The 17,139-nt window shown below is 35.3% G+C and overlaps 1 protein-coding gene across 1 annotated transcript in view; it reads left to right on the plus strand.

Annotated features, from left to right (window-relative positions):
* LOC149837644 (alpha-1,4 glucan phosphorylase L isozyme, chloroplastic/amyloplastic-like) overlaps nucleotides 1-8,119 on the plus strand; it is a 37,771-nt gene extending 29,652 nt beyond the window's left edge. The window contains exons 13-15 of the mRNA XM_090006167.1: nucleotides 6,158-6,344; nucleotides 6,515-6,715; nucleotides 7,716-8,119. Coding sequence (XP_089862293.1) covers nucleotides 6,158-6,344; nucleotides 6,515-6,715; nucleotides 7,716-7,832 — 505 coding nt within the window. The 3' untranslated portion in view covers nucleotides 7,833-8,119. The remainder of the gene's footprint in view (nucleotides 1-6,157; nucleotides 6,345-6,514; nucleotides 6,716-7,715) is intronic.
* Nucleotides 8,120-17,139: the final 9,020 nt, after the last annotated feature.

Consider the following 17,139-nt stretch of genomic DNA (forward strand, 5'->3'; position numbering starts at 1 on the left):
GAGACACTAAAAACACATGTTAGAACCACTGAGGACGACGATGAGGAGAGCTTCAAGTTTGGGTCAAGAGGGTGAACACGAGCGGAATGATCTTCTTGGAAAACATACATATTGCCTTGTCGTTTTCCTTTAGCGAACGTCTCTCTCGTGCAGACATCCTTGACAAGAACAGAAGAGAGAGTAAATTCAATTGAAGCATTGACATCATCAACAAGCTTGGAAACAAAAATAATATTTTTCTTGATATTGGGAACATAAAGAACCTTTGAAAGACTGAGAGAGGACTTTGTCATGGGTATAACAAAATTTCCAATATGAGAGATAGGATGGTGGGATCCATCCCTAGTGACTATACTATTTTTACCAATGTAAGGAACAAGGTTTAGGAGCTTACCTGCATCACCAGTAACATGAGTCGCTGCCCCAGAGTCCGCATACCAAGTACCTTCCTCATTCTGTTTCATGTTTAATCCTTCCAGGGCTGACAATAACAACTCTTTTACTTCTTCGTTGGCCTTTATGCTGTCTGTTCCTCTCTTTGCTCCAGTCTGTACTGATTTTCCTTTATTTAGGAGATTGGACCAACAATTAGCTTTGATGTGCCTCTTTTTATTACACAGAAAACAAGTAGGAATTTGCCTCTGTTGCTGTGAGTTGGGCTGTATGTTGGGTGTAGGTAATAGCCCACGCCCTCCCTGTCCACTTCTTCTTTGTCCTCCTCTTTCGTTAACATCATAATTTCCTCGTCCTCGTCCTCGTCCATAGGCTACCCCTGTGGCAAGGACCTCTTGCGTCCATGCATGCATATGTGATTCTTCAGAAAACCCTTTCAAGTTCATTTCATGTTGAAGTAGTTTTGCACACATGTCTTCGAATCTGGGTAGTTCAGGTAGAGACAACAAGTAACAATTATATGATAGTCAGGCCCCAATCCACTCAGAGTTTGTTGTACCATATCTTTATCAGTCACTGCACACCCAATCACTGCCAATTGATCTGTAATGATCTTCATTTTGTTTAAGTATTCCATGATAGTCATGGAGTTCTTTCTTAACATCTGAAATTCCCTTTTAAGAAATACAATCCTAGCCTAAGAAACCTATGAATATGTCTAAACTAGTCTCTCCCAAAGTTGCATGGCAGTGCAGTCATCTGGAATTGCCACAAGCACCTCTTGTGACAATGTAGAGGTAATATAAGTAACTAGCGCTTGGTCTCTTTTCATCCAAGCCACAAATTCTGGATTTCTAACATATACTGTGGTAGATGCTCCTTTATTTTCCTTTTCCTCACGTGATATAAACTCTGGAGGAACTGTAACAGATCTATTCAGATGTCCAGAAAGATCCTGACTCATAATGAAAGGAATGATCTGCCTTTTCCAAGTAAGAAAATTGGAATTGTTTAATTTTTCAGACACGAGTTGACTAAGAAAACTTGAAGAAAGTTCAGACTGAGAAGGAAATGAATCCATGTGTTATGATAAGAATAGGAGAATGTGTCCAGCACACAGCCCGATAATAGCTAAGAAATCAGTACATAGAAAGGCAACTTTCAACTTCAAGGAAATTCCCACAGCCTCCTTTTTTTTTTGCTGCTGCTGCTGACAGAATAGTCACGCAGATGACTAAAAAATAACTGGAACTTCCCTTTTTTTTTGAAAATAAACTATACCAAGCTATGTGAAGAACGATAAACAATAATTGAGAAGAAAACTGAAATAAACCAAATCTGGTATCTAATTGAGATGAAATATTTAATTCCGATCAGACATGTAATTATCCAGATGTGAATAAAAGAAGGAAGATATGAATAAAAAGAAGGTAATCACTAAGTACGAAAATTTAAGGGAAACACATAAAAGAAGCTCAGACCTGATATTGATTTAAAACATTCAAGGATAAAAATAATGAAAATGTCAAATAGCAGATGGAGTCAGATCTGATTAACAAGGAGAAAACAAGGTTGATAGACAGTCGATTACCTGATCAGATTTGATTCTGATCAACAAGTTGTTTTAAGGCCAAAGTGAGATTAGAAAAGAACACAAAAACTATCAATGATAAAAAAACGTGATCAGATGTGAATCTGATCAGATTTGATTAAGGTGGGTTACCAACGTGCTCCACACACACAGAGAAGGGGTACCGAAGGAGCGAGCTCATTGGAGATGCAGCATAACGATGACGTCAACGACGACGACAATGTAGAGAGAGAGAGAGAGAGAGAGAGAGAAGTTCAGGCAGGAAGAAGAGATTAACAGAAAGAAGAAGAGATTAACAGGAAGAAGGGATTAACAGGAAGAAGAAGAGATTAGGAAATTGATTTTCTGACTTGTGAGACTAAAAAAAAACATCTTTTAGACATGCCTGTTTGAATGCAATCCCAGATCCATCTCTAGCGTGGCTCTGATACCATGTTAGATTTATAAAACCAAAGTTTATCGTGCGTGAAGGGTGAAGAATAGAGAGAGAGGAGCTGCAAAGAAAACCAGTTTCCTCCGTGTAGGAATCAGCTGCTGAACCTTTCATTATATGCTAATTCTGATACAAAGATTTTAGGGTACCGAAATACCCTTTTACAACAGAATAAAATAACACATGTGCCATTAATGAAGGAATATAACACATGATCACGGTCACGGGTCTGGACCCTGACCCATGACCCAAACTTGTCTTTTCAGGTAGATCTTGAAATTCTCAAGTTTTAGCCTTTCTAAGAGCTCTAAGTTCATTATCCATGGCTTTCCTCCATTCTACAATTTTCTGTGCATCAAAGTTTTTAGGTTCCACATATGAATGAATGGCATTAAGGCAAGCTGTATGTTTAGGCCAAAAGGATTTATAGGATATAAATCTAGAAGAAATTGTTCTTGTTCTTTCGGTCCTACGAGAATTTAGGTTATTTGTGGGGGTAGGCTCATTAGTTTCACTATATTTCTCAATCGCACTTCTAAATGTATTCCTATCTCTATGTGTATTGATGATAGGATCAATAGATGTTCCTACTTTGGTAGGTTGTTCAAAAGATTGATAAGGAGAGTTGTTATTCTCTTCTATATTTTCATCATCACTAAGAACATTATATAGTATTTCATTATCACTAGAAACATCATCATTTCTAGATAACAACTCACAAAAAAGACTAATCCATATTATCTCTATGAGGTTCACGTTCTTTAAAACCACTAACATTTTCTACAAAAGTTACGTTTCTAGAAACATATAATTTATCATTCTTAATATCATAGCATTTAAAACCTTTTTGTGTTTCGGAATATCCAAGAAATGCACAAGAGATAACTTTTGGTGAGAGTTTATCATTTTTGTCGGTAAGAACAAAACATTTGCATCAAAAAATTCTCAATCTATTGTAGTCAGGTTCTTTTTGATATAAAATTTCAAAAGGTGAGATCTTATTTAAATTTTTTGAAGGAAGATGATTTATAAGATAAGCGAATGCAAGATACGCCTCAACCCAAAATCTTTTAGGAATATTTTGAGAAATAAGCAAAGTTCTAGTGATATCAATTATATGTCTATGTTTTCTTTCAGCTAGACCATTTTGTTGAGGTGTTTTGGGACAAGATTTTTGATGAACAATTTCATTGATTTCAAGATAATTTTTAAATTCATTTGAAAGATATTCACCTCCGGAGTCGGTTCTAAGAATTTTTAAGTTACCATTAAATTGATTTTTAATCAACATATGATAGGTCTTAAATGATACTAAAACATTATGTTCATGCTTAAGGAAATATATCCAACAATACCTAGAGTAATCATCAACAACAATAACGTAATATGCAAATCTTTCTTTAAATATGACGGGTGCTGGTCCCCGTACATCCGAATACACAAGTTCAAGTGGTTTGGTTGTGAACATAGATCTTTGTTCAAAAGGCAAACTTTTCATTTTCCCAATAATACAATCATTATAAGTGAATTCATTTTTACAAAGATCTTTAACAAAATGTAAATAGGGAAGCTTGATGACATTGGGATGCCCAAGTCTTTTATGCCAATCGTTTATATCTTTATGTTGGGCAAGATTACAAAAAGAATGTTTTGGAATTTGTAGAAACTCCATCACATCCATGGTCTGAGAGTTGAGAGACCAAAAGCAAATTTAAATTTAATTTTGGTATAAATCTAACTTTGGGAATAAAAAAATCTTGTTTTTCAAAGTTTTTAAATCTTTTGATTTCAAGAGAAGCACCATTTGCGGTTGAAACAAAAGAAGGTAATACATTTTTTGTGTATTCGAAAAGTGCAAAAATATTTGGACTCATATGAGAAGAGACACCCGAATCTAAAATCCAATGAGTCTTATCGGGAGGAGAGGAAGTTGATATGGCGGCACCAGAAATGGATCATTTGAAGAGGGGTTGAAGGGCCTCTATGACTTGACTCAATGATAATGCTCCATTGTTGAAAGTAGGACTCTCCTCCTTGTGTGGTTGAAATATGGTAGACAAGGCTATTTTCTTCTTTCACTTTGGACAAACCGGCTTAATATGTCTCGATTCTTTAAAAAAATGACATAATTTTTTCATACTTCTTTCTTTGGTTCCATCTTCCATTTTGGCTACCTTCTTCCCTTCTTGATTTTGAAATTTGTTGAAGTGAATAGGCTTATATGTTTTTAAATTATTTTTCCGTCTAGAAATTGCATAGGCTCCTTCGTTCTCATTCTTGGTTGAAGGCATAGCTAAAACATTTTGATTAGATTTACTCATTTCTATTCGATTTTCTTCCCCACTTAGCTTAGTAAGAACATCTTCTAGTGGTAGATAAGTAAAGAAAGATAAAAGAGATCTTATTTGCTCAAATTCAGATCTAAGCTCATTCAAGAAATTGAAAAAACGGTCTTCTTCTAATTGTTTGTGTCGTAGCTCAATGGCTTCTCCACTCCACTTTGGTTTAAGGAGAGCGAATTCATCCCACATAAATGATAATTTGGCAAAATATTCTCTAATAGCCATTTCTCTTTGTTGAACAGTTAAAGCTCTTTTTTAAAGATAGTATTTGTGAGATAAATCTCTTGAGGTATACATCCGCTCAGGATATTCCCAAACTTGAGATACCTTCTTGAATATTTAAATATTGACATTAATCTTAGTTTCAACCATAGAAAAAATACATAAAAGAATTTTATAATTTTTTATTTCCCATTCTTCATGTTTCTTATTGTATTCTTCAAGGGCTTTCACTCTTTCCTCTCTTTCAAGAACTTTTATTTCTCTTTTTTCAACTATAGTAATTTTAGGCTTGGGTTCTAGGATCGTACCTTTGATGTAGCCCCAAAACCCTTTTTCCTTGATACGAGCTTTCATATTTTCGGCCCAAACATGATAGTTTAAGCCGTTGAGTTTGAATCCGAGAGAGAAATGTGATTTTTTTGTCATGGAGAAGCTTTTTGAGCGACAAGAGAATCTTTACGATTGAACACACACCACAATGGGTTTTTCTTTAGCTATTCTTGTAGTACGCAAAAGGGGAAGGAATTTGCAAGAACTTTCCATGCCAAAATAGAAAAATGAGTAGGCACATTTTTCAAGGCAACAACCACGATGACTGAAACACATACGTTAGCTTCTTATAAACCTTGCTATGATACCACGTGAAAATATCTTCAAGAAGATCAAAAGATGACTTGATTAACTCACTATATTCACAACGAAAAATATATGCACAAAGGCACAAAATAACACTTACAAATGGGCACAAATGCACAAAGACATAAGAAAAATATATTATTGAGAGAGAGAGCTTTACAAAAAGCATACATTGTACAAGGGAATTCATCCCCTATTTATAAGCTAAAAAGGGGGGCTGACCAGCCGTTGGGCCACAACGGCTTTCAATAGAGCCGTTGGAGCTAGTCCAACGGCTGGTCAACCCAGTCAAACCTCAAAAGGAAAGAAAATAAAAAAAATACAAAAGAAAAGGAAAACGAAAAGGAGAAAAAAAGAAAAAAAGAAAAAAATACAAAAGGTAACCTATATACATATATATTTAACTATATATATATATGTGTGTATGTACATATACTTTTCATATATATATATATATACATACATAAAGTCTATAATAATTTTAACAGACACATGGATGCATGTCATTTAGATGCTAAATTCTACTTATGTCCTATGCAGTACTGCTGGGATGGAGGCTAGTGGGACCAGTAATATGAAATTTGCAATGAATGGCTGCATTTTGATTGGAACATTAGATGGGGCTAATGTAGAAATACGTGAAGAGGTTGGTGAAGATAACTTCTTCCTATTTGGTGCACAAGCTCATGAGATTGCTGGATTGAGGAAAGAAAGAGCTGAAGGAAAGGTATCCACATTTAATAAAATTTACAACCCAACTATCCAACTTTCCTTTTTTGTTTTAGATTTATCTATTTTGACATTTTCCCTTAGAGTACAGAAGCAATGGACAAAAGAAAAACTTTATATTGCATTAGTTCATGATTCCTAATTTGTTTTCCATTTACTCTTTTACAGTTTGAACCAGACCCTCGATTTGAAGAAGCAAAAGAATTTATCCGAAGTGGTGCCTTTGGAAATTATGACTACTCTTCTTTGCTGGGGTCCTTGGAAGGGAACGAAGGATATGGTCAGGGAGACTATTTCCTTGTTGGAAAGGACTTCCCAAGTTATATCGAGTGCCAACAAGAGGTTGATGATGCATACAGAGACCAGAAAGTAAGTTCTTTCCACAAGCACCAAATCTGATTCCTGTTTCTCATTGTATTCAATTCCATGGTTCCCCAAGGGAAAAAGGAACTTTGATTATTTTTGGTTATTTATTCATTATTTCTGATTTAAATTTGCTTGTTATTTTTCATTCTTTCTGATTTTGAAGTGCCGATCATTACCATGCATTAATTGTAACTTTTTGTTTCTAAGCCTGCTCTAATGTAAGAATGCTTATTTTTAAATGACATGCACAAGCACACAATACAGTGCACACACTTACACAGGCGCATGCATGCACACATTTAATGTAGGGCAACAAGGTGGGGGTGGTTGGAGTCTGACAGTTTTTACCAAACTTTCTAGATTTGATATGTTCACAGTATTTGGAAGGCATGCCCCGTCATACGGGTGCCCATATACCTATTCTTGCTGAGTACAGTAACCTACCATTGTTGCTCTTTGGCATTTCCTGAGCAATCTTCTCTATGCTCACAAGGAAAGAAAAAAGATGGTGGCTTTACTAGGAAACAGGAAGTTTCCTTTAATAAATCCCATAGCTGTGTATGCAAGTATCTGTATACTTTCTTTTTTCCTCCCAAACTGGCATTCTTGTACTGTTTGATCTAAAAAAAAATTCGGAAACGACTCTGCCCTAATAAACGTATTAGCTGATGGAGTCCATGAAAGAGCAAACACAACTAAAACCAAATGAACTAAAGATGCATGGTATCTTCTCTCCATGTTGGTTGCTACTGCGTATGCCTATGTTGTTGATGTCTAAAATCTTGTGTCTGTGTTTCTAAAATTTCAGAATGGAAAATAAAAAGATAATATGATATGATCTCCATAGGAATGATGAACACAAACAGGACCTAGGAATTATGAAAAATTTCCATTTTTGTTGTGTTTCTAATTTTTTCATATATTATTAGTTTCTTTCTCAAACTTGTCCCTGATATCTGCTGGTCTAATTGAGATTCCTCTTCTTGCTCCTTGTTCTATGCAGAGATGGACGAAAATGTCAATCTTGAACACTGCAGGTTCCTACAAGTTTAGTAGCGACAGAACCATCCACGAGTATGCGAGAGACATATGGGGCATCCAACCCGTTCAGCTGCCTTGAAGCATGCATTTCTAAAGGCAGAGCTGCCTCTGCTGTGCAATCTAGCTTTATCTTTATCTTCAACCGTGACGATCTTAGTCCAAGCTGATTTAAGCAATAGCACTAGCCCATGCCTATGGCACTAGGGAAGCTTGTATATTTTCTGCTAAATAATGCTTATGTTATGCTTCTATCCTTATTAGCTTTCCCCACATGCCCATCTCGAACTATTTTAATCACAATGCTGATGGGTGTTGCAAGATCTTGAACAATTGTCATCTACGAAAAATAAAGAGAATTTTGTTTCATATGGCATGTGTTGATTATACTGGTTGTGACACTTTACAGGTTTAAGGGTCCTCATTCTTCGTTAAACAGGTGGACCTGCAGTTTTGTACAGAACATGTACGTGCATATAATTTAGTTTTACGTATAATTTAGTTTTACGTGAGGAAGTGATTCTTTTCATATGGAAACGAATCACCTTCTTGCTTTTCAAACGTGTCCTCAAATCAATCAAATTGTATCCACAATACATTGAAATGTTTAAATCACTAAAAATGATTTTTACCCACAATACATGATATTATCTGAAAGTCCAATAGAATCGATTTTTTTTCAAGATTTGATATGAAAATTGATATCAAGTGCCTTGCAAACGAAAATTGAATCCTAAAAGTTGAGCAGAGAGTGAGAGGCCATATCGTGAAAAAGAAAAATCGAAAATCCATATAAAAAACTGGTCTGCAAAGTCAAAGCTGTACTTTCTGGTGGTTAGGGGGACCTCAAGGGTTTTACCTAGGGGTGTCAATGGGTTGGGTTTGGTTGAGATCTAGGTGGAATCAGACTTTGACCAGATTTTTGGGTATGTTTTTTGGTCTGAACCCGAGTTTAATCAGGTTTACTATAAAAGAAATCAAACCCAGTCCCAATAGGAACTACATGGACCAGACCCAGACTATACCTGGTAAAATAATATTTTTTATCGTTTTTACATTGAAAATTGCGAGTCTGAACCCAGGTCTTGTCACCATACCCAGATCCTATAGGGTTTGGTCCGGGTAAAAACCGACCTGTTGACACCCCTAGTTTTACCCAATGTTGTCAGTATCAGTATCGGCCCTGAATTCTTGGGCCACCAATTCAATCGGCCTCAGTGCAGACCGATTTACTCGGATCTACTTTTCTTCATCTAAAAGATGCCCTATCAATCGCATAGGATGATATTACCACCATTACATCTAAACTATACCCTATGAATTACATGGTGCTAAGTTGATCCCAACTTGGCTGCCGATGATATGCATTTTGCATAGCAAAAAAGGAAATGAAAAACAAAGCTTAAGAAATTAAATGACAGGACACGAGCATTCTCCACCAAAGTTCAATGTGCCCAAGTCAATGACCAACTAATCATTTGAATTGGAATTCAGTTGAAACTGTACATGCTCGCACAAAGCATGTCCCCAACCTTTTTTTGGGTTAAACTTAGGTCATTCTGTGTGTGTACCTTTCTTGTTTCGCCCATCCATATAGTCGAGTTCAATTTAAAACTTAATAGCACCTCATATTCTTTATCTAACACCACGTGATTTTACAAGATTCCCTTCCACATATTGCAAATTATTGGGGTTTTTTTTTCCTGAGTTGAGATTTGTTTGGACAGTTTTGTGTTTAGGTCTAAATACCAGGGCTTTTTGGATGCAGGGAATCCAGTAGGACTGGGATTCCCTATCTTTGCTGAAAATTGGCCAAGGGGGCATCTGTTAAACGTGATCAGGGTGGAATGCCCTTTGCCGAGCAAGCAGCAGAATGGAGGGAAAGTTGTTTGCGACTGGATTTTGATGGTATTTTGTTTCTCTGCCACAAGGTGTTTCCTGCTTGGGTGCTCTTTCACCCCAAGCAGGAAGGCCCCCCCTTCCTACCATTTGGGGTGAAACAAATGCCCCCCTAGCATCTGTTTCGTATCCTTTCCTATGAAACTCTCTTTCATAGGAAATAGGTTCTCTTCCCTACAAAGGGTGAAACACACGTGTATGAGGGAACCCAAGAGTGGAGAATGAGGTTGAGACGACGAAGGTGGAGCTCGGCCGACCCTTGCCTAGTGGAGGTGCTAGGCATGATGCCTCGCACAACCCTAGGGGGGGGGGGGGGGGGGGACCAGAGCATCAGGACCGACAGCGAAACACAAGACCTTCATGGGTGGAGGTGGTGTGCAAAGATCAAAACCACTCGGGGAAGGCCTCTGCGGTGGTGAGAGTAGAAATAAAAGCACCTATGGCCAAAGGTGATTATCCCAATGTCGAAGTATGAAGAACTCATGGAGCCCATGAGATCAAAGTAGGTTATATGTTCCCCCCTGAACAAGGCAGTTAGCTACATCTCATGTTCGGGGGTTCCAAAGAGCACCACGTATGTAAGTATGTGTGTCTCGTATCCCCATGTTTGTCAGCATTAATTAGCGTTGGAGTTTGATGTGATTGCAAAGACTTAAGTACCCTCTCCTTCATTGGTGCCAAAAAAAATGACGATTCTTGAAAATGAGTGGTTGTAAAGACTTAAATGTCCCGAAGATGATTATTTAAGACTCAGTCTCTGCACTGCAGGATTATCCGAGAAAGAAATCTCCCCTGGAGGAGGCCATGAACATCAACCCTCTCACTCTCTCTCCCTTCTCTTTCTGCTTCTGTGCACATTCAGCAGAAGATCCTACATTGCTCCATCAAGCATCGACTGACCTGCACATTGACTGTTGTGGAGCCTGATTCAGAGTTTTTACCCTTACAGAAGGAGGGTTTGGGGGCTCCTGCTAGCGTGGGTAGCATAATTCAACTAAATGAGTTGTAGATCTTGATTTCTTTTGCTTTTTGTGTCATAAGCATAAATGATAGATCATGCATACATACCATAATGAGTTACAAGAATAGGAGAATCTGGAGCTTTGTAGCATAAGACATCTTATTTTCAGCCATTTTTTGTCACATCTTTTCCTTCTTTTGCTTCCCTATCTCTTTACTTGTATTCATGCATTCATATAGTTTCATTCAAGCATGGGGGAGTGTCACTGAGGATAGTGACATTTAAGCATGAGAAAAGGTATGATGTATCTATAAATTTCTGTCCATAAATAAATTTTTATAAAAACTCATAAAATTAGGCATTTTTAAAGCAAAACTTTAACAATATATGATGATTTTTGCATATCTTTTAAATTTTGAGATGAATTTTAAGCCCCATATAAAATTTTTTCTAAAATCATTTTAGATGAAAAGGTTACTTATGTGGCATTTGAACAAAATAGTTGTTTATAACTTTAAAGTCTATTATGAGTTACATAAATATAGATGTGTTGATTTTTTTTCAAAAATAAACAATGTTAGCAAAGAAAGAAAAGAAAGAGAATATAAATAGTATTTTGACACTTCTAGTTGCAGTATATTTAAAAGCAAGGTTCAAGCACAAGTTAAAATGCTTGCACTAATGTGATTGAATTCCTAATCATTGGGACCAAACACGAGTAGAAGTATTTGTACTCAAGTGAATGGGGCAGCTAGAATATCAAAACTCTTTGTGCAATTATCATATGAGGCCTTTTGGATTCGAGTAAGTAAGCTCAAGGGGTGTTCTACACTTGGTGACCTAAAACCATCCGGTTTGGGAGTCATTGACCCAAAGCTCATTAAAAGGATTCATTAGAAAGTTCGGTTAGTAGAGAAATTGCTAAAGTAGAGAGAAAAACTATGTGTAACAATGAAAATCCAAGATGTAATGACTCGAGTGACTAGTGCTCTATGTTACGACAATGAAGCCATACATGATACTTCAAGAACAAGGTTTTGATGATGAGCAAGTGGAATCAACTGCATTTCAGCTAAGGCTATGAAGAAATTGAATAATTCGATGAAGAATCTTTGAAGACTAGTGTGCAAATGTTTAATTCATTAAAAGTCTTAGATTCTTGTAAGAGCCATACTTAGAGTGCATATTTAGGTTGCATTTCACATTAAAAGTCTTTAGAAAAACTTTTCTAAAAAGAACTCTCTTGAAAATCTTTTTAGAAAACTCTTTTCTTAAATTTTCATGTTTATTAGTCGACCAATAAACTTACCAGTCAACTAATCCTTTCGCGCCATATTTTCTAAAAAGTCATTTTTGTCAAATTAGTCGACCAAAGGTTTTATCAGTCAACTGGACAAAATGTCTGTTTTCTGGAAAATTAGCAGCAGTCGACTAATGGTTTTATCAGTCGACTGAACAGAACATGTGTTTTCTGAAAATTTAGCAGCAGTCGAATAATGCTTTTATCAGTCGACCGAACAGAATGTTTGTTTTTCAAAAGATTTTAGCAGCAGTCGACTGAAAGGTTTTTCAGTCTACTGATGATATTATCAGTCGACTAATTTTTCTCTAGTCGACTAAGTTTCAAAAGTTCAGATTTTCAAACGGCTCGATTAACAGATCAGTCGACCGACGATAACTACCAGTCTACTAATAACTAACTATTAGTCGACTAACTGATGTTTCAGTCGACTAATTTTGCCGTTTTCCTGAAACTTCAAAAAGGCGTGTCTTTTCATTTTTCAAACGTTTTGATCGTTCAAAATGGACGGTTTTGACACCCTTTCATACTCTCAACGTATGAAATCTTTCAACTATAAATATGAGTGCATTTTACACTCAAAACAACAAGAATTCAATCGATTTGAATAATTTACTTCTTGCTTTTCACTCCTATTCATTCAAGTATTTGTTTTCTCACTCACTTGATATTTTTACTTCAGTTTTTTACTCAAATCCCTTTGAGAGATAGTGAATTCGTGAGTAGAGTATTTCAACAACCTCAAAAGTCAATTGCATCTCATTCGCATTCAAAAGAAAGGCTCATAGGTTGTATTGTAAGTTGTTACTTATTTTTCTGTAAAAAGAAGGACTCATTGGTTTAAAGGAATTGTTTGCTTTCAGTAGGGTTGTTACTGAAAGTGGGACCGATTTTGGTCTGTGTGATCTTGTAGTTAACAAGGTTGATAGTGGAAATCTTAAGCGGGTTTTGCTTGGGGACTGGATGTAGATTGGGATAGACCGAACCAGGATAAAATCTTGTGTTCTTTGTGTGTTTGCTTTTCAAAATTGCAAAATTCTTTAATATTCCGCAGACAATTTATAAAAGCACTATTCACCCCCTTCTAGTGCTCGTTGCCTCGATCCTAGTGCACTTTCACCCTAAGGTTGTCTGACTTGGGAGTCACTAGCCTAAAGCTCATTATATGGGTCATAAAATCTGAAAATTCATATAGTGCTCAATAAAAAAAATGAAAATAAAAAGAGCTTAAAGAAAAGAAAAGCATTGTTTGATTTTTTTTTTTACAAAATAGTGCAAAAGTGTTTATGTAGTGATAAATAGAGAATGACATGAGTAAGCAATTTTTTTATAAAAATAAAGCATAGATAATCTAGAAATCTAAAAAGATAGAACAAAGTTTTTTCACTATGAAGGCATGTATGATTCAATAAATGAAAAAGAATGTGAATATCAAAAATATATTTGTTAAAAAGAGCTTTTTACTTGCCTGATATTTGAGAGAATTAAGAAAGTTGTGCATGATACAAATGTTTGTAGGTATCATCACTGGAAACCCTCACGAGACCTTACTCGTCCACTGGGGAAACCTAGGGGTTTAAATGGCTTGTTGCATATGCTAAATGCAACCATGATTCCTACAAAAGTGAGTTAGGCATTTTTGTTGTTGTGGTATTTTTAAAATAGAGTTTTCACTTTAGTTTGAGAATTAGTGTTTGCTCGAGGACTAGCAAGCAATAAGCATGGGGGAGTTTGATAATACATGAAAATTTGCTTAAATGTTTTCAATAAAATTATAGCTTTAGATCAATATTTCTCAAAGCATAGGTTTTGATTCTAACTAGTTAATTGTTGTTTCTTTGTATTTTCTTTAGAATTAGATTAGTTAAATAGTTAGATCTGATTCCACGAATTTGGAATTGATCATTCTTTGATCTAAATTCAATAGATCAAAGTATGAAATTCTAGAATTCTGGAATTTCATTTTTCCTAATTTTCTATATCCTTTTGTTTTTAGTATATCTGGAGATTTCAAAATCCGAATTATGATCCGTAAATTGGATCTGATTCATGCTTGAGTTTAGTTGTTCTCTGCAAAAATTCAGTATGATTGGAGTCTGATTCATAGGCTGTTCTAAGCTTTTTCTGGTTGCATATTCTGGCATCTTCATTTTCTGTAACTTTTATTTCTTATATTTTTCTTAGTTTTTGTTTTTAGGTTATCTGGTATTTTTGAAATCCAAATCCAATTCTATAAAATGGATTGGATTCATGAATGAGTCTAGTTTCATCTATAAAATTTTCAATTATTTTTAATCTGTTTTACTAGACTAGATCTGTTAAATTTCAAAAGCTATCAGAAGTCTTGACAACAATTTCTAGAGTTTGGAAGTTGTTCATTCATTAATAAATCAAGTTCTACTCCGAATTTTTCAATTTCGTAAATTGAATTCTCTTCATTCATGTGTTGAGATCATATCTAAAAAAATTGAGAAGAATTAGATTCCAATTACTGCCCCATTTTATCAAATTATAGAAACCTGTTCTGACAAGAATTTCTGTAATAGTCAATGACAAAATTTTAAATTCAACTAGAAGTTCAATTTAGACTAGATTTTAATTTTTCGTGTGTTTTTATTCTAGTTTTTGTAGGAAATGATGTTGTTTGCTGATTTCATATTGAAGAAATAAAGTGGATCTAAAGTCAAGTGAAGATGCAAAGGCAAAAGAGTAGTAATTTTAGTTTTAATTCGCATTTTCAATTCGTAGTTAATTAGGGCCGTCTTGGCTACATTCAAACTTGTAATTAATTTCAATTTAAGCTATTTGGGGTTTGTAATAATTTTTTAATTTTCAGTTTGTAAATACTCTTAAGTAGTTTAACTTTTTCTTTTTAAGGCAATAAATAATTAGCATTTGTGGAATACGAAGTTTATTCAACCAATTCCTCGAGTTCGATCTCGATTCTCACTACTTGTGAGAGTTGGATTTTTAAATTTGGTAACCAACTTTCATAAACATTTTTCATAAAAATGTCTTTTAAAAATACACTTTAAAAATGATACACCATATTTTTTAAGCTCAGTGAGTATCTTTTCTGAATTTTTAGCAGCATTTTCCTTCTTTGACAGGGAAATCACTATGCTTACCTCGAGGATGGATGCACACCGTTGTGCATACTTTGCATCCATCGAGGTTTGTTGAAACCTTACGTCATAGTCAGACCATGTGTAAGTGACTTAGGTTTTTATAAAAAAATAGTTTTACGTAAAAATAAAGCATTTCTAATAGGGTCTTCATTCATCAAACAAAATCTTGATCGATGAACGACAATGGAATCACATTGGCAATTTAGAGTTGATCTCCATTTGAACGCACATTTATACATACTATACGTAATATAAGGAGCTTGTGCTTTATAATGCGACTGCGTAAATGAGTGCATATTTAATATTCGGCAGAAGAAACCAAACTAAATAACTTGCATAAAACAAATACATATATATTTGTAGAAAGGAGGAGCCTTGGCATCGTTCAACACAACGATAATCTTAAATACGTAATTTAAATTACTGAAAATAGGAACATTGACATCGTTTGACGCAATGACAATCTTAAAAGCATAATTTAAATTACATAAAGCAAGAGCCTTGACATTGTTAGATGCGACAACAATCTTGAATGAATAATTTAAATTACAGAAAGTAGGAGCCTTGGCATCATTCGATAAGACGACAATCTTAAATGCGTAAGCATACACATATATATGTAATATACAAAAAGCAAGAGCCTTAGCATCGTTCGATGCAACGACAATCTTAAATACATAATTTGAATGGTAGAAAGTAGGAGCTCTGGTATCGTTTGACGCAACGATAATCTTAAAAGCATAATTTAAATTACAGAAAGCAGGAGCCTTGACATCGTTTAACACAACCGTAGTCTTAAAAACATAATTTAAATTATAGAAAGCGGGAGCCTTGGCATCGTTCAATGCAACGATAATCTTAAATGCATAAGTGTAAACACCCCAAATTTTTCTCATCCATTTTCAGACACACCCCTTGTGTAGTGCCAACCCTGGTAGGTCAATGTAGGAGTCCAACCCCAAGTTTATGTCAGAAAACTACCAATTTACCCACCTTTATTAGGAAAATTATCATTTTACCCATAGGTCATCTCAGACCCTAGTCAGTCGGAGTCAACCAAGCTCATTGGTCAGTTCAGAACAGTTAGAATATCAGTCATTTCAAGCTCATCTAAGCTCACAATGAACAAACCATTTTCATTTCTGACCATTCCTGCCAAAATGGGATCATTTCTCACTCAAATCCAAGCCAATTGTCTCTGAATCACTTATTCCCAGTCAGTCATATTCTCTTGAGTCTAGCTTGAGCTCACCAGAAGTTCAAGTGCTCCAGTTTCAGTTCAAAACCGTTTTTGAGTGTCCAGGAGCCCATTTTAGCTCTTTTATCTAGAATTGAGTTGAGTCCAGTCAATTGAGCTAGTGTTCGAGCTTCAATTTTAGTTTATCTCAGTATTACTGATCTTTATCCCAGCTCAAACCCAGCTTTGGTCTGTAATTCACCTCATTCCGATAACCATTTCGTACCATTTCTCTAAAAATGACAGTTTTTCTTAAAAATTTATTTAGGGAGTTCAGTTGAGTCAGTGTCTTGTCAGTCCAGTTGAGTTTTGAAACTCTAAAACCCAGCTCAATCCAGTTCATCTCAGTTCAATCTAGCTCACACCCCAATTTTCAGTGTCACTCTGGCCCGGTAGAGCCCAAAAATCATTTCTTAAATCATTTTGCAAATTTTATCAATTTTAACACTTTTTAAACTGGTACACGTGTCAATCAAAGTCCAATATCCAAAATTCTTCATTTAGGGTCTGCATTTCACATAGCATTTTATGTCATTTCTCATCATTTCATAACATTTCATCACATTCCATTTCATTTTTGAGATCCAGAACTCTAGTTTTATAAATTCCAATCCAGATTGAGTTTTAAAAGCTTTCAGAAATCAATTTCAAACCCTGGGTTTCCAAAATTAACATTTTTACCCCCTAAGATTCTAAATTTAGAAATATTTTCCTGAGAAAAACAATTTGGATTTCTTTCAAACTCAAATTTTCAAATTCTAAACTGGATTTGCTTCGCAACGGGGTATAAAACTTTAAATTCTGAGTTTGTTTAAAAAACTGCCAAAGATAACTCGTTTCGTCCGAATTTTTTTAAAAAAGATG

This window comes from Nuphar pumila, chromosome 5 (assembly GCF_984573655.1).
Source record: "Nuphar pumila chromosome 5, dmNupPumi1.hap1.1, whole genome shotgun sequence".
Lineage (NCBI taxonomy): Eukaryota > Viridiplantae > Streptophyta > Magnoliopsida > Nymphaeales > Nymphaeaceae > Nuphar > Nuphar pumila.